The sequence below is a fragment of the Elephantulus edwardii genome, unplaced genomic scaffold (assembly GCF_000299155.1).
Source record: "Elephantulus edwardii isolate Elephantulus edwardi_28Jun2011 unplaced genomic scaffold, EleEdw1.0 scaffold00009, whole genome shotgun sequence".
In the NCBI taxonomy this organism is placed as follows: Eukaryota; Metazoa; Chordata; class Mammalia; order Macroscelidea; family Macroscelididae; genus Elephantulus; species Elephantulus edwardii.
Window position 1 is genome coordinate 9,564,286 of NW_006399759.1, and position 23,372 is coordinate 9,587,657.

General features: G+C 38.7%; 1 protein-coding gene and 1 pseudogene across 2 annotated transcripts in view; both read left to right on the top strand.

The window, feature by feature from the left end:
• Window positions 1-23,372, top strand: part of DNAJC27 (DnaJ (Hsp40) homolog, subfamily C, member 27) — a 63,599-nt gene that overhangs the window by 25,679 nt on the left and 14,548 nt on the right. For both annotated transcript variants that reach the window (XM_006880621.1, XM_006880622.1), the window contains exons 3-5: window positions 4,295-4,364; window positions 19,683-19,847; window positions 20,389-20,511. In XM_006880621.1, the coding sequence (XP_006880683.1) occupies window positions 4,295-4,364; window positions 19,683-19,847; window positions 20,389-20,511 (358 nt within the window). The remainder of the gene's footprint in view (window positions 1-4,294; window positions 4,365-19,682; window positions 19,848-20,388; window positions 20,512-23,372) is intronic.
• LOC102843322 lies at window positions 463-1,935 on the top strand (annotated as a pseudogene).

Below are 23,372 nucleotides of genomic sequence, written 5' to 3' on the forward strand. Positions count from 1 at the left end.
GTAGGAGATCCCCCATCTTCCTTCTGCAAGGCCTCTGGTAGATTCAAACCACCAGGGAGGTGTGGCCTCTGGGTTAGCAGTGCAGCTCCCTACAGACGAGGACAGCGGAGTCGCTAAAGAGAGGGAAACATCCTGGAGCAATGACTGCCAGCATTCTGCAGGAAGGAAAGTGTAACTGAAAAAAATATATTCGGGAGGAATGTCGTCCTCAGAACAATCAGCCAAAAGGGCATTTGCAAAAAAAAGCTCAGGAGGCCAGAAGGGACGGGGAAGAAGGACAGAAGAGAGGAACACAGGGAGGATGTGGAAGAGTGCTGTTACAGTCCAGGGCCGTGGCCAGTCTCACACACACACAAAGAGTATACATTATTTTAAAGGAAAAACTACGGCAGCAAGCTGAACCAGATCAGTGAGCCTGTCACCTGTATTCCTGAAGTTCTACCAGAGATGCCGAAAATACCTGCCCCACTAACGAACATCAAGATTCAGCACACCAAGATCTTCATAAACAATGCATGGCATAACTCAGTGAGTGGCAAAAAATTTCCCGTCCTCAACCCAGCAACTGAGGAGAAAATCTGTGAAGTGGAAGAAGGAGACAAGGCAGATGTTGCTAAAGCAGTAAAGGCTGCAAGAGAAGCTTTTCAGATTGGTTCTCAATGACGAACTATGGATGCTTCACAAAGGGGACGGCTACTGTTGAAGTTGGCTGATTTACTTGAAAGGGACATTCTACTGTTGGCTACACTGGAATCAATGAATGGTGGAAAACTATTTCCTGTTGCATATATGAGGGATTTACCAGCCACTATCAAAATCTTACACTACTGTGCAGGCTGGGCTGACAAGATCCATGGTCAAACGATACCTGCTGATGGAGACTTCTTTACTTACACAAGACATGAGCCTATTGGTGTATGTGACCAAATTCTTCCTTGGAATTTCCTACTGCTTATGCTTGCTTCAAAGATAGGACCTGCCCTTAGCTGTGGAAAATACTGTGGTTATCAAACCAGCAGAGCAAACTCCTCTCACTGCTCTTCATGTGGCATCTTTAATAAAAGAGGCAGGGTTTCCCCCAGGAGTGGTGAATATTGTGCCCGGTTATGGACCCACCGCAGGAGCAGCCGTCTCTTCCCACATGGACGTCGACAAAGTGGTGTTCACAGGATCAACAGAGGTTGGCAAATTGATCCAAGAGGCTGCTGGGAAGAGCAATCTGAAGAGGGTGACCCTGGTGCTGGGCAGAAAAAGCCCCTGCATTGTGTTTGCGGACATGGACTTGGACAGTGCAGTTGAGTTTGCACACGTAAGAGTCTTCCATCACCAAGGTCAATGCTGTATAGCTACCTCCAGGCTTTTTGTGGAAGAATCAATTTATGATGAGTTTGTTCAAAGGAGTGTTGAGCTGGCTAAGAAGTATGTTCTTGGCAATCCTCTGACCCCAGGAGTAAGCCAAGGTCCTCGGATTGACAAGGAACAACGTGATAAAATAATCAATCTCATTGAAAGTGGGAAGAAAGAAGGGCCTAAGCTGGAATGTGGAGGAGGCCCCTGAGGGAATAAAGGCTACTTTATCCAGCCCACAGTTTTCTCCAGTGTGACCGATGAGATGTGCATTGCCAAGGAGGAAATATTTGGACCACTCCATCAAATCATGAAGTTTAAATCTTTAGATGAAGTCATCAAGAGGGCAAACAACACTATGGCTTAGCAGCAGGAATCTTTACCAAGGACCCTGATAAAGCTGTGACAGTGTCTGCTGCCCTGCAGGCTGGGACAGTGTGGGTGACTTGTTATTTGGCAGTGTCTGCCCATTGTCCATTTGGGGAATTCAAGATGTCTGGAAATGGACAAGAACTGGGAGAATGTGGCATGTATGAGTATACAGAGGTCAAAACAGTCACGGTGAAAATTTCCAAGAAAAATTCATAAAGAAGAAACTTCAACTGCCAAACATCTACTAAAGTCATTAATATATTGAAGTGTGCTTTTCTTGATTGTACTACATAAATGGATTTCATTAGCATTTATCACCAGACAATGCAAACTTGACATGTAGCTATTCTGAATAATTTTCCTTTTGATATGTAGCCCCAATTTCTAGCGTATATTAAATGCATACACTTAATGATAGATATCTCTGCCTCTGTACTAGTCAGAATAATTCTTAGTAAAAACTTGTCAAGGTTGTAATTTTATAGTGGAGAACCCATTGTCTTTTAGCTTATTTCCTTTAACTGTTAACACTTTGTAGTACTTAGCATGTATGATGTTAACTGTCAAGTAAGGGTGCTCTACTCCCAGTAGTTGTGAAATCACTGGTGTCTCTTAAAATGTCAACAAGAATGTGGTGTCTGTCAGCCAAATGAAGTACTTAAAATACATAGGTGCAATCAGAATGTAAATGTCAATAAAAAGAACATTATGTGAAAAAAAAAGGAAAAACTACATGTATATGTTATTGAATAGAAAATTAATTTTCTCTGAGACTACAGGTAAAAGGAAAAATGAAGAAAAATCAAGCACCTAAAATAACATTCACATATTAAAAATGTTTTGGCAGATTCTGACACATGAAGGAATTCAGAGGCTAGAACATAATGAGCCCTTCTTGAAAACCTTACTTGACAATTATTGTTGTTACTGTTATGAGCCATCGAGTCACCTGTGACCCATAGTGACCCTATGTAGAGCAGCTCTAAACCCTAACCTGCCCTGAGCCAGTCTCACTAATTCTGACACACCAACTCCCATTGCTCTAATCACTATATCAATCCATCTCACCCAGAGTCTTCCTCTCCTGTGCTGTCCGTCCACCCTTTTGAGCATGATGTCTTTCTCCAAGGACCTGATCTCTCCTACCCACATGCCCAAAGTATATGAGATGGAGCTTCAAAATCCTGGCCATCAAGGAGAAACTTTGTTTCACGCTCTCCAAGACAGACTTTTTTTTTTCTTCTTTTCTCCTTGGCGGACTCTTCTTCAGCACTACAATTTGAAGGCATCAATTCTTCTGTCGTCCTTGGGCATTGTCCAGCTCTCTGAAGCTTAACAAGTAATTGTGAAGACCATGGCCTGGATTAGGCGTACCTTAGTGTCTAGACTGACATCGTTGCTGAGAAATAAAAAGACATCAGTACTCATTGTTAGTTCAGTATTATCCCTTTGTCCCAAGTGTCTAACATTTACTTTTATCTCTGATACAAAGGAATAATACAGCAGGGAGTTCTGTCATTATTACCAAAACTGAAACAAGTGGCTTAAAAACCATAATGACTTTAGTCAACTTCAGTCATTACTCTCAGTTTAGTTCAGTGCCATTTTGTTTTATTAAATTCAAGAAAAAGTAAAGTTTACACTTTATTTAAAAATAATGTAATACTATTTTTATAAGAAATATTTAATCAGCTTCACTCAGTCATTGTAGTCAAATTAAAACTGACCTCTAATTGACCCTCCAGTGGGTTTTCAGATGCTGACTTCACACAGGGAGTTTGAACCAGTTGCCTTTGGGCTGCAGCACAGCTCCCTACCCAGTAGTCCAGAGCTTCCTTACCTGTACATAAAATGTCTGCAATGATATTCATCTTTTATTAATGAAAGTTATTTCTGAGTGATAGAGTTTTAGATAATTTAGAACTTTCATTTTTGTGTTTTTCTTTATTGTATGAACTATTTATGTTCATTAACCAAAAATGAATTTTCTTTTAAAAAAAAAATTGAAAGCAAATAATATACAGTGTTTACAATAGTTAATTCTAATATGAGTGGTTGTCATTTTTCTTTTTTGTTTTTATTTTCAAATTTCCAAGAATAAATTTATTGCTTTTACACAAATGAACATTATAATAAATTTAAAACCATTATTAATAATATACATTTTTGTTTCTACCACATAATACTCAGGCATAATCAATTATAATTAAAGTGTCTTCTGCTCACTGACATAGAACTTTTTATGTTTCTTCATTTGCTCCAACTTGTTCCAGATCGATTATTCTTAATACTGTTTATTGATTAGGAGATGTAGATTGAAATGGATTTTGAGGTGAAGGTAAAATGTGGGAACTTATTCCCAGTGGTTTCAATGTTCTTAAAGAGTAGGATCACCTGTCAGGTTACTAATACTTACTGTAAAGAAAGACTGTCTGGAATTAAGAATAGTTACTAAGAAAGGAAGCCTTTTTAAAATTTCACACACATACCCTTTTGACCTTAAAAATTATGTGATATTAATGTGAATGCAGAAGCATGACCTTTTTAGGAATTTTTTCTCATTTTAACATTTCAGGGTACAAGTCAGAGACAGAGAAGTCAAAGTTAACATCTTTGATATGGCTGGACATCCTTTCTTCTACGAGGTAAGAAGAGTTTTTAAGGATTCTTGTGTCCATTATTGTCAGTGAATTTGGGGAAAGACCTTGGGTTATTGGTAACAACCAGTATGCATATGATGTATGAAACTAGGTAAAGTTATCCTTGTATATAATTTACATTTTGAGCCTTAACTTAATGGATAGGCCTTTTATGCTATTCCATTAAACAGGGCTAGGAATTGTTGTTGCTAATGCACCATTTAATATTTTAACTTTCAAGAAACTATTGCCTTTTACTTCATATCTTATCCAGAAGTGCCAGGCTCATTGTGTTCATACTAGGACTTAAGAGCTTGGTAATGTGACTGCTTTCATGGCAGGATACCAGCACAGTCTTTCTTCAACCATGTGACTTGTCTCCCCAGAAGATAAAGTAACCCTCTTGGTTTTCATTCATCTGAATATCCCAAGTAGTTATAAAACAAGAGTCATTGAGCACAATCATATCTGTCCTTTACCAGCTTCACAAAGGAGAACTGTCCCCATCAACAATATCAGCAACACAAAACCAATTCCTGTGAGGGCAGACATGTCCCCCACCTCTTTCTACTCATCGCAACACCAGTCTTACTGCTTTATTGGATCCAAATTCAATGCAATAGCTCACAGACCACATAGAACTATATTGGGAAGGTCAAAAGGTTTTATGTTCATATTAGTGGCAGATTGCAGTTACTGAGTCAGGACAGCATCCAAAATGTGCTCTCAGGCACCTCAGCCTTGAGCCTCATAGCTTTAGTTCAGTGCTACAGAGCTCTCAGTCCTGCCAGTTGTGACTCTCCTCCTTCACCCCCATCCATCCTGCACAAACCCAGTCTTCTAACAAACTTAGACAAGGACTCTTAGCTCTGGTTGCATGAAGGGTAGCAGCCCTGAGGTCAGCTTTGGCTCATGTAAAGTCTCTGGTCCTCTGCTTCAGCCACTGCTGCTGCTTTAAGTTTAGCTGGCCCAAGAACCTCTGGTCCTGAAGGGCACATACTACATACCTTTTTCTTTTTCCATGGTGAGACCCCTGAATCTGCCACCAAGTCTGCTCAATTTAATGATGAGACTAGCCAGTTCCCTACTGGATAAGCTAACACACACTATTCACATATTTCCACCCATCCACAGGGTAAAGTCAAATTCAACGGCTAGGAAAGCAAGCTTGAACAATAAACTCTTCACACCACAGTGGTCTCCAAGTGAGCCATATTCTTTTATATCTCCTACCTTGAGAAGGAGGTTGAACTCTTCCTAGTTTAACCATTTCACTATATAACTTATAACTCTAAAACTTTAACAGACACATTTCTTTTTTCCCCCCAGTGAGAAATGTCTTTGGGGTTCTTCCCCCCTCTTCTGATTACAAAGATAAAGTATGTGTAGTAAAGAAAATCTGGAATGTAAGAAATAGCATCCATTATCTCTTAATTGTAATGCTAGCAGTTGAGTATATTTTCATTTGTATATTCTTCATGAATGGACATTATAAATGTTCATTTAAATAGATCATGCTGACTATGCAACCATGTATTCTGCTGTTTTAAATCAACACATTTCGTATACTCATGTCTCTAAAGTTTTTTCATCAGTAAGCCCTTTTAAAATTCTTTTCTTTGAGATAATTAGAGATTCACAGGCAGTTTTCAGAAATAATAGTTAACCCTCTTACCCTTTACTCAGTTTTTGCCGATAGCAAAACTATATCACAACCAGGATATATGGTCAAAATACAGAGCCTGTCCATTTCTACAAGGACCATCCTTTATGTTTCTCTTTTATAGGTATAACCATTTCTCTCCCACTCCTACCTGTGGCAACCACTATTCTCTATAATTTTATCATTTCAAGAATGTGAAATCAATAGAACTAAACAGTATATATAACCTTTTGAACCAGCTGGGTTTTGTATTTGGGTCTGCCCCCACACCCCAGCATAAATCTTTGAAGATTTATTCAGCTTGTTGCATGTGTCAATAGTTTTTTCTTTTTGTTGCTGATTAATATCTTGTGATTTAAGAGTACCACAGTTTGGCCATTTAGCCATTCAAGGACATCTGAGTTGTTTCTCATCTTTGGCTGTTTTAAATTAGACTTTTCTCTTGTGTTTTTTCTAAAAATTTATGGTTTTACTTCTAAGTCTTATGATTTATTTTTTATTTTAAGAGTGGCATTATTCACAACAGCAAAAAGATGGAAAAAAACCCAAGTGCCCATCAACAAATGAATAGAGAGAAAAACTATTGGTATATTCACACAATGTAATACTACACAGCACGGAAAAACAAGGAACTCCTAAAGTAATAAACAGAATGGGTGACCCTAAAGGACATTATGCTGAGTGTAATATCTCAGTCACAGAAGGACAAATATTGCGAAAAGTTTTGCATGAATCTGTTCTTGAGTTTTCTGTTCAGTCCTATTCACATGTCTATCCACAAGTATTATAGTTTATTACATCTTCAAGTCTTAAAATGAGATGGATTGATTCCTCTTACTTTTCCTTTTTTTTTCAAAATTGTTTTAGCTTCTTTGCTATTCATCATAAGTTTTAGCATAATCTTGTGTATATATACAAAGAATTTTGCTGGGATTTTTATATTAGGACTTGTACTAAACCTGTGTGCCAGTTTTTTAGGACTTGACTGTGTTGAAGCTTATATTCCATGAACATAGTGTATTTGTCCATTTCTTTAAATTGTCTTGCTGTCTTTCATCAATGTTGTGTAGGTTTTATCATGTAAAAGACTTAATATGTTTTGATAAATTTGTAAGAATTTTTTTAGCAATTATAAATAGTACTTTAATTTTTCATTTCAGTATCTTAGTTTTTCCTTTCTTTAATTATAAACATCAGTTAGGCATGAAACAAGCCCTATCCTGGGCCTGGGGATATAAATATGAATAAGGTGGAGCCCCAGGCCTTATGGGCTGTAGCAGACACATACAGCTCATTATAAAGTAGTTTGCCTTCCCCCCTACCCTTGTTTAAAATATAAGTAGCACACTTGCCAATTCAACATTTTCTACATGTATAGTTTAGTGAGGTCAGTTACATTCATTTATTGTATAAACATATCCAATATCCTTTTCTAGATATTTTTATGAAGGAGTCCAGGTAGTACCATTAAGTGCTTGGCTGCTAACTAAAAGGTGCTCACATCCTGTTATAAGATGTAGAGATGTGACAGTTTGCTCCCATAAAGATATACCACCTAGGAAGTCTTGTGGTCAGGTTCTGTTCTGTCTTATAGGGCTGCTCTGAAATGAAGCCAGTGGATACAGTTGTGAGGAATGCTGGTGGAATAATGGTTAAATGCTTGGTTGCCAGCTGAAAAGCCAATGGTTCAAACCCACGAGCTACTCCCAGAAAGAAGGATGTGGTGCTGTGCTTCTGTATGGATTCACAGCCTTGCACACCCTACAGGACATCTCTGCTGTGTCCTATAGGGTTGTTAGGAGTGGGAATCATTTTGATGGCAATGGTTAATGTTCATTGCTGGTAGATAGACATCCAGCTGATTCTAGTATCTTCAGATTACTTCCATTAGCTCTGTTATAGATTACATTATGTGTGTTCTCTCCCAAAATATATTTGGCAAATCCCAACCTTTATGCCTGTGGCGATACCCTCATTTGGAAAGGAGTTGAATTTCTTATTTTAATAAGGTTAGATTAAATTAGGGTATTCTTGAGTCAGTCTTTTTCTTTTGAAAAAATGTATATTGGTTTGCATACAGAATTATTAAATGTTATGCTTCATTCATATATCTTATGTTTTACACATTCCTTCATGTTGTGTTTCACACAGTCCTTCCCACATACTGTGTTTTATAAAATTAATCACCATTAATCTATGTCCACGATTACTGCATTTTTTTCAGGTCCCCACTAGATTTTACTTAATTCTTTCATCCCTTCTTTCTACCCACCAAACTCTGTGGCCCCATAATTTCCCCTCTCCCCACCCTCAGCCCCTCTGGACTCGTTGGACTTTTATACACATCTGACTAGTTATCCTATTTTTACAATAATGGTCTTACATAATATTTGTCCTTAAGAGACTGAGTTCATAGAAATCCAAGTTCTTGGTAAACTCTTGTTAAAATCTCAATTAAAAAATTAAAAATAAAAGGAATATAAAAAAGACTTGAGTTCATTCAGCATAACGCTGTCTAACCTCTCCCATGTTGTATAATATTTTTTAAATTTTATAATAATTTTGTAACATACAATTTTTATTTATTTCTTTTTATTGTCTTACTTTTGTGTATTGTAGAGTTGGAGTCAACCCATAACTGACCCTCTGGCAGGTTTTCAGAGGCAGTAATCCCACGGGAGGAGATTGCCCATCCTTCTCTCGCAGATCAGTGGCCTCAAAATGTACACCTTTGGAATTGCAGTGCAGCTTCTTATCTCTAGGCGACCAGAGCTCCCCATTTTATGTAGTATTTTTCAAAATTACTGCCCCTGAATGCTTCATAGTATTCCATTGTGTGAGTATACAACAGTTTCTCAATCCATTTGTTTGTTGATGGACAAAATGGGCAGAAGACATGGAAGGACATTTCATAGAAGAAGACAGTTGGATGGCCAATAGATATATGAAGAAATGCTCAAAATCACTGGCAGTAAGAGAGATGCAAATCAAAACCACAATGAGATACCATCTCACCCCAGTGACAGTGGCAAAGTTTAATAGGACAGCAAGTAATAAATGTTGAAGAGATGTGGAGAGATAGGAAAACTCATTCACTTTTGATGGGACTGTAAAATGGTACAACCACTTTGGAAGGCAGTTAGACTTTTCCTCAAAAAGCTGAACATAAAAATTCCATATGGCTCAGATATTCCACTGCTAGGAATATACCATAAGAAAATGAGAACTGAGACACAAACAGATTTGTACACCAGTATTCATTGCAGCGTTATTCATAATAGCAAGAAAATTAAGTCAGTCTTTTTTCCCTACTAGTTTATTTATAAAATTCTAATACAAATTTGAACAAATTCTTTCAATTTCCCTCACCCCTCTCCTACCCATCAAATTGTACAACCCCATGATTAATCCCCTTCCCCCCCCCAATACATCCATATCCTCCTGCTTCCAAGTCTCTCCACCTCTCCTAGATCCTTATAATCATTCTACAATAGCGGTCTTCTACAATATTTATCCTTGTGGGACTGAGTTAGTTCACTCAGCATAAAGCTCTCCAGTCCCTCCCAAGTCAGGTAATACTTTACAAAGTTATTGTTTCTGCTTACTGCATAGTATTTCATTGTGTGAATGTGCCATAATTTCTCAATCCATTTGTTTGTGGTTGGACATTTGGACTGTTTCCATGTTCTTGCGATGGTGAGTAACACTGCTATGAACATTGGTGTACAAATCTCAGTTTGTGCCTCAGTTCTCATATTCTCAGGGTATATTCCAAGTAGTGGAATAACTGAGTCATATGGAATTTCTATGTTTAGCTTTTTGAAGAAGCACCAAACTGCCTTCCAGAATGGTTGCACCATTTTCCAATCCCACCAGTAAGTAAAGAAAGCCAAGTAAAGACCACCCTAGAATCAGAAGCTCAAAGAAATGAAGACCTTTCCCCAAAGCTGACAGCTAAAAAGCCTGCTACTAGAACCAACCCCTTACTGGATCAGAGTTCTAGACCCCTGAAATGTGAGAAAATAAATTTTTGTTTGTGAAAGCTGCCCATTTATAATGTTTCTGTTAAAGTAGCACTAAATGACGAAGATAACATACTTGAACACATTGTTGTGTACCATTGAGTCAGAACTGACCCATAGCTGAGCTGACCTTCCAGAGGGATTTCAGAGGCGGGTAATTGCATGGGAGGATAATGCACATCCTTCTCCCATGGAGCAACTGGTGCCCTCGAACTGTGTGCCTTCAGGATTACAGCACAGCTTCTTGCTCCTAAGCCACCAGTGCTCACTACTTGAACATAGACTTGATTTTAAGAGTATTGTGTTGTTGTTGCTAGGTGTCATTGAGTAGAGTACAATTCATATCAACCCTTACAAAAAACAGATCTGAACCCTGTCCTATCCGTTCTTAACCTATTACTACATTCAGGCAAGCTCATTGAAAAGATGAAAGCCCTCAGCTCCATTCAAGTTGCCATACTGTGGGTTAGCCTTTATCAAACGAAGTGATAAGATACAGATCCCTAGCAATTTGGCAGTGTTGATAAAGAGGGATAAGCAGGCACACCCTGAGCTGGAGAAAGACCACTCCATCCACTCAAGTGAGATACAAACAAGTCTCTCTGGCTGCAAACGCTGACTCCACAAGAATGCAACCAGAGAGCTGTGAACCAGTAGAAATATGACTCATTCTAATAGTTCCTAAAATAGCAGAGCAGGATAATAAGCTTTCCTGCCCAGACAGATTTAAAACTGGCGTGTAGTGTGAACTGCATGGGCTGTTACTCAGTGGATGATTTAGAGCCATCTTCAAAAGAGAGCCCTATATCAGGGCTTCTGGGTTCTTGCTCAACTATTAGTAAAGCTGTCATTTGTGCTATTTCTGTTATATTGGAGAGTGTGTGTGTGTCTGGTCAAATCAGCTGTGACTCATGGCACAGTTGACTCATGGTACCCTGTGAACCACAAAGGGCCATCCTCACAGTCTCTTCTGTTCGTTAAGCTCATTAATGCAGTCATTGTGTCAGTCCATCTCATTGGAGGTCTTTGTCTTTTTTTTGTGATCCTCGACTTTCCCAAGCATGATGTTAATTTTTTTTCCCCAAGGACTGGTACTTCTGAATACATGTCCCAAGTATGCCCATCCTTGCCCCTTTGCTTCTAAGGAGCATCATGTTTGCAAACCTCCAAGACAGATTTGTTTGGTTTTTTTGGCAGCCCATGGTGTATTTGGTATTCTTCACCAGCACCACAATTCAAGGTCTTCAACTCTTCTTTAGTCCTCCTTATTCTTTGTCCAATTTTCAAATGTGTAAGGAGCAATTGAAAACACCATGGCTTGGGTCTGTGCACCTCAGTCTTTAAACTAACATCCCTGCTCTTTAGCACCTTGGAGAGGCCCTTGTCAGAAAATTTTCACAATTTAACACATCTTTTTATTTCTTGGTTGTTGTTACCATAAATGTTGCTTGTGGATCCAGGTAAAATAAAATAGTTGACAACTCAGTTTTTTCTCTGTCATATCTATCATGATGTTGCCTATTGATCCAGTGATGAGGACTTTTGTCTTCTTAATATCGAGATGTAATCCATATTGAAGGCTGTAGTCTTTGATCTTCAGCAGCAAATCAACTTTCTGCAAGCAAGGTTGTGTCATCTTCGTAGATGTTGAGGATTTTTCCTCCAGTCCTGATGCCACATTCTTCTTCATATACTCTAGCCTTTCAAATTATTTGCTTAGCTTGCATATTGAACAGTATAGTGAAAGGATACAACCCTGATAAGTACCTCTCCTAGTTTTAAACCATGCAGTAACTCATTATTCTGGTTGAACAGCTGCTTCTTTTTCTATGTACAGGTTTCAAATGAACACATTTAAGTGTAGTACTAGGTCATTAAGCTCTACGAAATATTTTTGGAGATTCCTTAGGATTTCATATTTAGCCAGTTATATCATCAGAGATATCTAGGTGTAGTATAAATGGTTATGTGGCTTAGCCACTAACCAGAAGGTTAGTGGACCCCTTAGTAGAAGGATCACATGATGATCTCCTTCTGAAAGAAACGACCACTGAGAACCCTACAAAGTCAGCTGGACCCAGACACATGGATTTGCTGTGATGTAGAATCAACTCAAAAGCAAGTGGGTTGGTACTGGTTAAGTATACCATTAGGTAGTTAGAACCATTTTATGTCTTCCTTTCTAGTGTGTATTTTATTACCTTTTATTATTGTCCAAGTTAGAACTTCTAGTACTATAATGTATAAAGTTTTGAGAGTGAATATCCTTTCTGATTTTGGGGTGTTTTATTTTTTCTTTACCTAGCTTTTTATTTTTGGTGTCCAAAACACTGCCTGGCACACACTGTTTTTGTTGTTGTTGCTTTGTACCATCAAGTCACTTGTGACTCATAGCTACCCTATACAGAAATATTTCTGAACCCTGTCCTTTCCTGAGCCATTCTCACTGTTTCCAACACACCTGCACACCACACCCTAAAAAAAAAAGTGTTATGTTACCATGAAACCTTACACCATTTATTATTTATCTTTGTTGTTTCTAAGTTTTATGTAACATATCTTCTCATATGTGTATGTGTTTGGTGACGTAATCTGTACTGAGTTACTCTAATAATCCAGTAGGGGGTAGATGACAGTTAAATCCACCAACTCAGGGCGAGAAAGATGGACAGTTTCTTCCTACTGTGATTTACAGCCCTAGAAACCTGATGGAGAGGCCCTGTGAATTGGAATCGACTTGACAGAAGTGTATTTGAGTCTTTGATGACTTCCTTTATGTGAGAGTGAACATCCTTTTATCTTATTTCTGATCTTAGGGGGAAAGCTTCCAGCCTTCCACTGTTGTGTATAATGTTAGCCTGTGAGATGTTTATGTTTCTTAACATGTGAAGATCCATTCCTGTTTTTAAGAGTTTTTTAAATCATGGATCAGAATTGAATTTTGTCCGCTGCTTTTTCTGCATCATTTGATAAGATCATGTTTGTTTTAGCCTATTCAGTGAGTTTCGTTGATTTTTCAAACATTGAGTGAACTTGCATCCCTAATATAGACTCCACTTTCACATAATGTATAATATTTCTCAATAAATATTCTCATCATTTATTGATATGGTTTGTTTCCAAAGACGAGGTTGTTATATGATAGTCAGCAATATATGAAAATTGAAAGTAACCATGAGATCACAAAATGAAGGATCATTATATAACGGCGAGACCACTGGAATCAGAGCCCAGCCAACCTGACACAGAACCTTAACCGTCGCAGCCAGCATCTCCTCACCTTGCACCTTGGCATTCATTCCTGCCGGTATATAACATTAATTTGAAATATAGTCAGCTAAGTAGATTTTTTCCACTATCAACGTAAATGCAAAATGTTGGTTATTGAGATCGCTGCTAAGTGAGAAAAGGGTATATTACTGAATTCTACTTGTAGATATTTATTAAGGATTGTTATGTCTACACTCATGAGGGATATTAATCTATAATGTTTGAAGGGGAAAGGGGTTTTAAGGGGAGATTGTACTTTTTTTTTTTGTTTTAGAATCCGTATAATACTCACTCATTGCTGTTGAGTTGGAACAAGCTCACAGCTGAGCCTGCAGTTAGCTTTTGGCGGCTGTAAGTCACATGAGGGAAGATGACCCAATTGTTCCCCTGCTTGATAGGTACAGTACTCGGGTTAGCAGTGCAACCCCTATGGACCACATCACCAGAGAACATTAGTGATACTAATAAACTAAACTACACCTGTTGCCGTAAAGTGTATCCCTTTCATAGTAACCCTATGGGACAGAGTATAACTGTTACCTTACAGTTTACAAGGCTGTGAATCTTTATGGAAACAAACTTCCACATCTTTATCCCACAGAATATGTATCTATGTTTTTTTATTTACTATTTTCTTCTATCCCTGGTGTCCCAGGTTCCTTCTTTTATTATTGCCTGTTTACACAAATTGCTTTCATTTGTCCTTTGTCTAAGGTATCTTGCTTTCCTCTTTTATCCTAAAGAATATCTTTGCAGAGTTTGTGATTCTAGATTGATGATTCACATCTAGCACTTGAAAATACTGGCTATTTCTTCACCTTCATGGTTTCTGATGACTAATCTACTATCATTTTAAATTCTTTTTCCCCCTTATGGATAAGGTTCATTCCCATCCCTACACAGCTGCTTTTAAGATTTTTAACCCTCTCTTTAGTTCTCAGAAATTAAATATGTGGGGAGCTCTGGTGGCCTAGTGGCAAGAAGCTGCAACTACAATCCCAGAGGTGCATGGTTCAAATCCACCAGATGCTCTGCTGGGGAAGGAGGGGCAATCTCCTCCTGTACCAGTCAGATCTGATTTGACAGTACACGCACACAAAAATAATAAAATAAAATAAAAATCTAAAAAAAAAAAGAAATTAAATATGTGTTTTAAGGTTTTTTCAGTTTTTTTTAATTTGTTGGCTTTTGTTTCCTGGCAAATTTGAGAAATTCACAGCCATTATTTCTGTAAGCATTTTTTTCTCAGTCCCCATCCACCTTTTCCTCCCCTTTTAGAATTTCCTCCCCTTTTAATGACATGATTGGTAAATTTTTTTTTTTTGCTGTAGCCTAAGATCCTTGAGATTATCTGTATCTCATTGCCATCAAGTTGGAATCAACTCATACCGGACTATCAGCAGATTTTCGGAAGCTGTAAATCACTCAGAAGAAGATTACCTAGCTTTTTCCCATGGAGCATCTGGTGAATTCAGACCACCTGCCTTTGGGTTGGCAGTGCAACTCCTTGCCCTCTGGACCACCCGAGCTTCCTCTTCAGACTGTACACGTCTGACATACACAGTGCCTTGCCTTCATTTAACATACATGTCAGAGATGACAGACGTCAACCAGATGACGAGATGCTTGAGAATGCTTACTACCCAACCCTAAATTACCTAAGAGATCAGGAAGTTTTATTGAAAGATGTAATGTTTAAACCTGAAAAACCGATGGATAAGTAAGAGTTAAATAGGTTGATAGGAGACTAGGAAAATATACTCCATTGGGGAGTATAGAGTCGGGTAGACTGCAAGAGTTTGATGACTATCTGTGATAGGATCTTACAACTTCATGAGATAATCCTCTACAGAGTTAAAAACTCCAGCAGCTTCTCTCTTTCAAAGGCTGCCTTCCTTTGACTTTCCTCACTGATTCCAGCCTTGTTTTGGAAACATCATTGATTAATTATGCGCATCTGTAAGAGAGTCCTTTCCTTATTTTTCAGTTCTCTGCTCTCCAAGTGAAATATTTCTTACTCCTGCTACTTCTGGGTCTATCAGCATTTCTAGTCAACAGCATTGTGTCCGATAGGGAAGTGAGAACTGAACGTAATACTCTAGATGTGCTCTAGTGAAAACACTTGAGTGTTGCTGTTACTGTCTGTTGTTACACCCTAGACTCCTATTATTGCAACCTGAGATTGCAATCATTTTTAATTAACAACTCGTAAAAATAGAAGTATCAAAGGAAAAGTGTCAAAGGGAAATGGTGAGGCCAGTATCTTACCACCAGCCCCTACCTGGTCTTGCTTCATTGATTCACACACCTAAATTCTTCTGAAAGTTGGTGTGAGTTAGGAGCTTGATTTTTACAATTTTCTGAGTGGTATTAAACCAACAGCTTGCTCCAAAACCACAGCTAAACAGCTTCCTATCTCTGCTGCTTTAAGAATTAAAGAATCTCGGATTTCTTAGCATCCTATTTAATTAAACTTTGAATACAGTTAGCCTTTCAGAATTAATCCTGGAAAACATTTTTGGATGACTGTAATAGTAGAACTTCAGCAGGCCACTCTAACATCTGCTTTCGTTTTTCAGATGAATAAGCTGACATGGGGTAAGAAAATAACTGAGTTACATTTACATGGGTTATTAGTTACTGAGCCCAATTTTTAACACATGCTCCTTGAAAGAGAAGTCCATTGAACTTGTTTAAGCCTACTTTTGCATATAAATCATCCACTGGACAGCATGACTTATATTTGAAAATGCTTTCTTGTCCCCTTTGTTCACGTCCTCTGCTGTAGCACATCATGCCATTAAAATAAACAAATATGCTTCACTTCTTCCATCTGCTAGGCCCTTTGGGTAACACCAAGAGGGGTACATCAAGATCCATGACTGGTTATTCTACTAAGTGATAGAAGCGCAGTTGTTGTTGTTTGTTGTTATGTGCCATTGAGTTGCCTGCGACCCATCGCGACCCTATGTACAGCACTTTTGAACTCTTCCCTGCCTGAGCCTGTATTCCTAATTCTGACACACCAACTTCCATTGCCCCAGTAACTGTATCAATCCATCTTATCCGGGCTCTTCCTCTCCTGCACAATCCCTCCACCCTTCCAAGCACGATGTCCTTCTCCAAGGACCATCCCCACATGCCCAAAGTATGTAAGACGGAGCTTCAATATCCTAGACTCCAAGGAGAAATTTAGTTTCACCCTCTCTAAGACAGATTTGTTTGGCTTTTGACAGTCCATAGTATGTTTAAGACTCTTCTCCAGCGTCACAATTCAAAGACATTGATTCTTCTTCTTTCACCTTAAGTCATTGTCCAACTCTCTGAAGCATAACAAGTAATTGCGAAAACCATGACCTGGATTAGGTCCTTAGTCTCTAGAGTGACATCGTTGCTTTTCAGCACTCTGGAGAGGTCCCTGACAGCAGATTTTTGCAATGCAAGTGTTGGTTGTGGAGCCGAGCAAGCTGTAACTATTAACAACCTCATTTTCTTGTCTATCCATCATGGTGCCGCCAGTTGGCCCAGTGGTAAGAATCTTTGTCTTCTTGATGTTGAGCTTCAGGTAAACACAGTTAGAACTATGAAATACAACATTCCAAGAGAGAGAGAATAGTTTGTCTTCTTGATGTTAAGCTTCAAATAAACACAATTAGAACTGTGAAATGTGGCATTCTGAGAGAGTGAGCATGATTATTAAGTTTAGGGACAGCAGGGGACGATGGTGAACATTAGAAGAAACTTCCTCAGAGATGTACCCCTGAAAACCATTTCTGTGTTAGGAAAGCACAAGGAATGAGAGATTATCCAATTTAAATAAGAGGATAATAGGATAAGGGAAGGTTAGTGGAGAACAGAATAAAAGCATTTTATGTCCTTTAATGGTAGTGGAGAAACAATTTTTGAGCAATGAAAAGAACATGATCTTTAAAAAGTTAAGTATTCAGTGTATGATGTTGCTAAAGAGATTATATAAAAGACTCTTGAAGTAATGCAATCAGGAGATTATGTTGCCAGTGAAAAGTAAAAGGAAGTGGCAGGAGCAAACACCGTGGCAGAAGTGACCCCCACAGGGCAGTGTGAACCTGTTCAGCAAAAGAGAGGAAAGCAACAAACGTGAACACCAGGCTTTCTACCTACATGACTTGGGGAATGGTATGCCACTTTCATCAAGAAACATTGAAGAGAAGGAAAAGTTTAGGGGGAAGAAGTTGATAGGTTTTCTCTTGTACATATTGAGTTTGTGATTCCAATAGGACATTCAGGTGAAGGACTTAATTGGAAATAGAGCTAAATGGGAAAGCAGGTATGAAAGTGCACGTCTTTGCAGCTTCTCCAGGTTGAAACTGTGCAAGTGCCAAGTGGAGAAGAAGGATTTTTTTTTTTTAAAGGAAGAGCCTATGGGAGGATTTCAGGGATATCTTCGAAACTTCCTGTTGCTGTAACAGAAATTTCACAAACAAAAATTTATTCTCTCATAAGTTGGGAAGCTAGAAGTCTGAATTTAGGGTGTCCACTCTCGGGAGCAACTTTCACTGTCACCCTTGAGGGAAGGTCCTTGTGTCTGCCAACATCTTTGGGTTTAGTGCCCCATGGAGGTTTCCACATGTCATCGTATTACTAGTACTTCCCATGGGCAGAGGAGGTTCTCAGTGCAGGACCCCTGTGCTCCAGGAGCACACTCCACTCCTGGCTCTTCTTTATTGGTGATCCTGAGGTCCTCCCTCTCTGTCTACTTCTCTTTCCTCTTATCTCTTGTAAAATAAAAGATTAATGTGGGTAGCACTCCAGGGAAACGACCCCTTACATTGCATCAGGCCTGTGACCTGAGTTAAAGTGTTGCATCCTGTCCTAATTCCCTTACAACTGATTGGATCCTACCATCAGATCACATCATGGGAGTGAGTACATCATTACATATCTGTCAAATTACATCATTACTGAACTGCCAAACCACCAAGACTCATGACCCAGCCAAGTTGACACATGTATTAGGAGGACAACAATTTAATCCATGATAGGGTAATTTGGGTAGAGAGTAGTAAAGAACAAATCATGAATGACAAGTAATTTAAGGACCTGAGAGTGAAGGCAGCAAGCATTTCAGGAAATAATTGAGAGTCCTCATTGTTAACTACTTTATAATTACTGAAAGGAAAAGATAACTGGTGTACATTGTTTATAATTCTTAATCTTATTAGTTTTAATTTTAGAAGATGGCTTCTTAGGTTTCTGAACACCAATAGAAACGTGGTGCATTTCTCTATGCTTAGAAACTGATCCATACATACTCCGTATCTGGTGTGTGTGAGATGTTTGTCTTTCTTACTCCACATCCAGTGTAAAAATGTAAGTCTTAGTACAAACTAGAATTTCATGGAAAGAGTATATAATGCATCATCCCAAGATTCTCACTAGCTTTTTGACCTAAAAACTCCTAGTCTGTCAAAGATGTTGCTCACCCACTCAACCTCTCATTGACTCTGCTTCTTTAATGTGCCCTGTACTTGTGCTACCTTTCTAGAAATGTATATAAGGCCTAGCAGTGATAGCCATATCTAATAAAAACATTAAAGGAGGCCAGCAAGAATGAATACAAGGGGAAAGCTGCTCAAATGTGCTTTGCTTTCTTGGCACCAAGCTAGGGGCTTTGCCTTCATGATCTCATGTAATCCTCACAGTAAGTAGTGTTATCCCCATTTTACAGATGAGGAAACTGATATGCAGAGAGGTTAAATGACTTGTCCGTGATCACACAACTAGTAAGTAAGTGTTGACTCAGATCTCTCTGTTCTAGAGCCTGTGCTTGTTCCCATTACACATGTTGAGGCTCTTGAGTTTAGAATTCCAAAGCTGGCATACACACCCAAGAATCGGGGAACCTCTGCTTAGCATTCTCAGGGAAGTTACTCTGGTGAACTAATATGTGTGACGGTAGCCCTTGCTGATGAATGTGTCATTTTTGCTTTAAATTATTTTTAATTGTTTCCTCACCTTCCAACAGTACATAACAACAGCAACAAACACCTTCCTAGTTTCTGCTAAGAAGAGCTTTACTTTCTATATAATTTGCGTTCTTTTAAGGTCTGCTAAAAAGCAAAAATTACTTACCTCTGAAGAGTCAAACTAGAGATGAGGGGAGTAGGGCAGTGGGCCATACTTCTATTATAAACACTAATGTACAGATACATTTATTTAAATCTTGCCAACCTCTTACTTTGATAATGAAATACCGTAGATACAGAGATACAATGCCAGATAGTGTGAATACAGTTAACAAAGAACATACTTTGTTAACTAATGACAATGGTGTGCATTTTTAAAAAATCCCGGTCCCTGTATGTTGTGCATCTGTTCTTTTCTCTGAAGGTTCGCAATGAGTTTTACAAGGACACTCAAGGTGTGATCCTGGTTTACGATGTTGGGCAGAAAGACTCCTTTGACGCCCTTGATGCCTGGCTGGCAGAAATGAAGCAGGAACTTGGACCTCATGGAAATATGGAAAATGTCGTATTTGTAGTTTGTGCTAACAAGGTAACTGGTTTGGAAATGTCATGATCAATTTTCAGTATTTTAGAGGGGGAAAAAAAATTAAAAAGAAGAAGAAAATTCCCCATTCTGTATTGTAAGTATCAAGAGGGGTTTTTTTGAAACATGTATCCCTAAGACAGTAACGACCAAAAACACCCTAAAACCTGGATTTTTCTCTAGTATTATATTAAGGAAAGAATATTGGTAACTGAACAGGAGAGATAACCTCTAAGAATCATGCTCTGACATGATCAAAGGGGGACATAATTAGGTGGACTGGGGTTAGGTATGAGAAGCAGGCCATGTGAGTGTGGCAAATCTTATAAGGCCAGCTGTCACAGATAGAAGTAGCAGCTCACTTCTGTAGGAAAAGGTGAAAGTGCCGTAGCAGGTTCCAGGCCTTTTGCTACAGAAAATCTGTGTATGTTCAACACGAGTATTTTTGATCCTTGCCTCAGCAAAGGATAGATTAAAACCGTCATTGGGCCTGTTCTGATAGGACAACATTAAAGTCTTCTCTCTGTCCCCCAACTTTCTGTTTCAGATTGATTGTACCAAGCACCGCTGTGTAGACGAAAGTGAAGGGCGTCTTTGGGCTGAAAGCAAAGGATTCCTGTACTTTGAAACTTCTGCACAAACTGGAGAAGGAATTAATGAGATGTTCCAGGTAACTAGCTTTTTGTCATTTTAGGATTCATAGAGAGACTGACCATACTGAATTTTCGTTTGAATAATGAGAAACAATCCGGTGGCCTAGTAGCAAGAAGTTGTCCTGCAGTCCTAAAAGCACATGGTTCAAGGCCATCAGCTGCACCGCAAGAGAAGGATGGGCAGTCTCCTCCCGTGCAATTAACTGCCTCTGAAAACCCACCAGAGGGTCAGCTATGGGTTGGTTCCGACTCTACAGTATACAACAACAGTGAGAAACAAAAACATAGCAGATAATTTATTCCCGTTAAAATAAGCTCTTTCTTTTCAGGAGTTGGAGAGTTAAGTGTTTTGTTTCTGTCATCTGTTTAGAAACCAATAGTTTCCAAACCTGGATGGTCATTAAAATTACCTGGAGAGATTTTAAAAAATAGATTTCTGGGTTCTTGGCCTACTAAGAGTTGAAAATTGTGATGGAGTCAGGATACTTTTAGAAAATCTCTCCAGGTAATTCTGATGATTCTCAAGTTTAAGAACAAACATCATCCACTAAAGTAGGTCAGAGCTCTGGGGGTCTGGAGAGTAAGGAGTTACTCTGCTAACCCAAAGGCGGGTATTTTGAATCCATCACCTTCTCTGTAGGAGAAAGCTGGATAGTCTCCTCCTGTTCAGTTGACAGCCTCTGACAACTCACGGGAGAGGCAGCTATGAGGCAGTATCAGATCAGCAGCAAAACAACAACAAAGTAAGACAAAGATGCTCTTTAAAACCACTTTGGCTAATGATGTTTATGTATTCCTAATCAAATGGAAGCATAATTTGGGCCAAATTTTCTTGCCAAAGCTTATGTAGTCCTACATTGTAGCCCACAAAGGTACAATTAGAGAATTAATAGAAGGCTGTCATTGTAGGACCCAGCCATTCACACATAAAAATTAAATCTCGCCAATCAAACAAACAAGAAAAGGGTGAACTCACATTCCAACTTCATTAGATAGTCCTCTTTTAAAACTATTAATTATGAATGATATTAGGGAATGAAGGTTATTTGAAATAATAAGTTATAAAGTCATCTCTTAATTATACCTACTTTTGGAAGAAAAAGTGTGGTAGCATGAATAATGCATTTTTCTTATGAATACATCTGATATTTTGGGAATTTTTTTAACATTTTAAATAATGTAGCCATACTTTGAAGAGTTGTTCTTAATTACCGAGTGGGACTTTATTCCATCTTTTTTGCTAAATTTCCTTCTCACAAGATGTCACCCCTCCTTCTAGAAGACAGGTTTCATCCTTAGCTGACAGGTTGAAGAGGGCATGAGTAACTTCTGTTTCAGGACCAAATAAGGTTGATGTTAATTTGCCTTACTCTTTTTTTTTTAAGTTCTTAGATCAGTGTGAGGTTGTACCAATATATGTGCACTAATCATGACAACAATTTTGATAGTATTTGATAGTTCTGGATAATTTTACACCTTTCATGTGAGACTCATAAGAGCAACGTTAAAAAAACAACACAACCTTACTGCTGTTGAGTTGAAACTGACTCCTCGCCAATCACCTTCCACTGGGTTTTCAAAGGCTATAAATCACACACGAGGAGATTGCCCTTCTTTCTCCCAAGGAGCAGCTGGTAGATTTGCACTGCCTATTGATTATTATTTTTATTTCATACATAAAGATACTGAGGCTAAGATTAATAAAGTGATTTGTTAAGGGGCATAAGATAGTAGTTGAAGATTTAGTTTCTTTCAGTACTTTAAAGATAATAGGCCATGGTCTTCTGGCCTCATCAGGTGTCTTTCTCTTTTTCATTCCCATGTTCATAATATATCCCTCCTCCTTTCTAGCTCCTTTCAAAAGTTTCTTTCTCTTTGGTTTTAGCATTTTTACTACGATGTGCCTGAGCGTGGTTTTCTTATGCTTATCCTATGTAAGAGTTTATTGGATTGGTTATTGTTAGGTGCCATCAAATCCAGCATGACAGACAGTGACCCTATAAACAGCCTCCCTGAGCCCTGCCCTCTTCTGTGCCATCCTCATCATCTCTGACATTACTAGAGCCCATTGTTAAAGTCACTGTGTCAGTTAATCTCATTGAGGATCTTCCTTTCCTTCACTGACCCTTCGTCTTTCCAAGCATGATATCCCTTTCCAAGACAAAGCTTTGCCATCTTTGCCTCCAAGGAGCACTCCAGCTACAACTTTTCCAAGCATATTTGTTTGTTCTTTTGGCCGTCCATGGTGTGTTCAGTGCTCTTCTCCAACACCACAGCTCAAAGGCATCAATTCTTCTTCTGTCATCCTTCTTCATTGTCCAGCTCTCTGATGCAGGTGATTGAGGAAACCATGGCCTGAAACAGGCACCCTTTAGTCTTCAAACTGACATCATTGCTCGTCAGCATTTTGAAAAAGTCCCTGACAGTGGACTTGCCCAATGTAGTTTTGGAAGTCTTTGACTGTTACTTCTTCAAACATTCTTTGTCTTTAACTGTTATTTTTTCAAATACTTGTTTTTCTTTACCAGGTTCACTCTCTCCTTTTGTAGGAACTCGTTGCATGTATGTTGTTCCATTTTGTTTTATCCCACAATCTCTGAGGCCCTGTTGATGTCCTTCCTTTTAGTGTCTTAGATTTTCCAATTGGATTGTCTCTGCTGCTCTGTTTATAATTTCACTAACAGTTTGCGGTTAAACATAGTGAAATTTTCATTTCAGTACTCTGCAGGTCTAGAATTTGAATATGGTTCATCTGTGCAATTTCCTGGTTCTTACTCATTGAGATTTTATTTTTCTTAATTAATTTTAATGAAAGTTTGCAGAGACTTTGGATTTCCATTCATTCATTGTTGCACTTTTCTCCCTGCACAACCCTCCC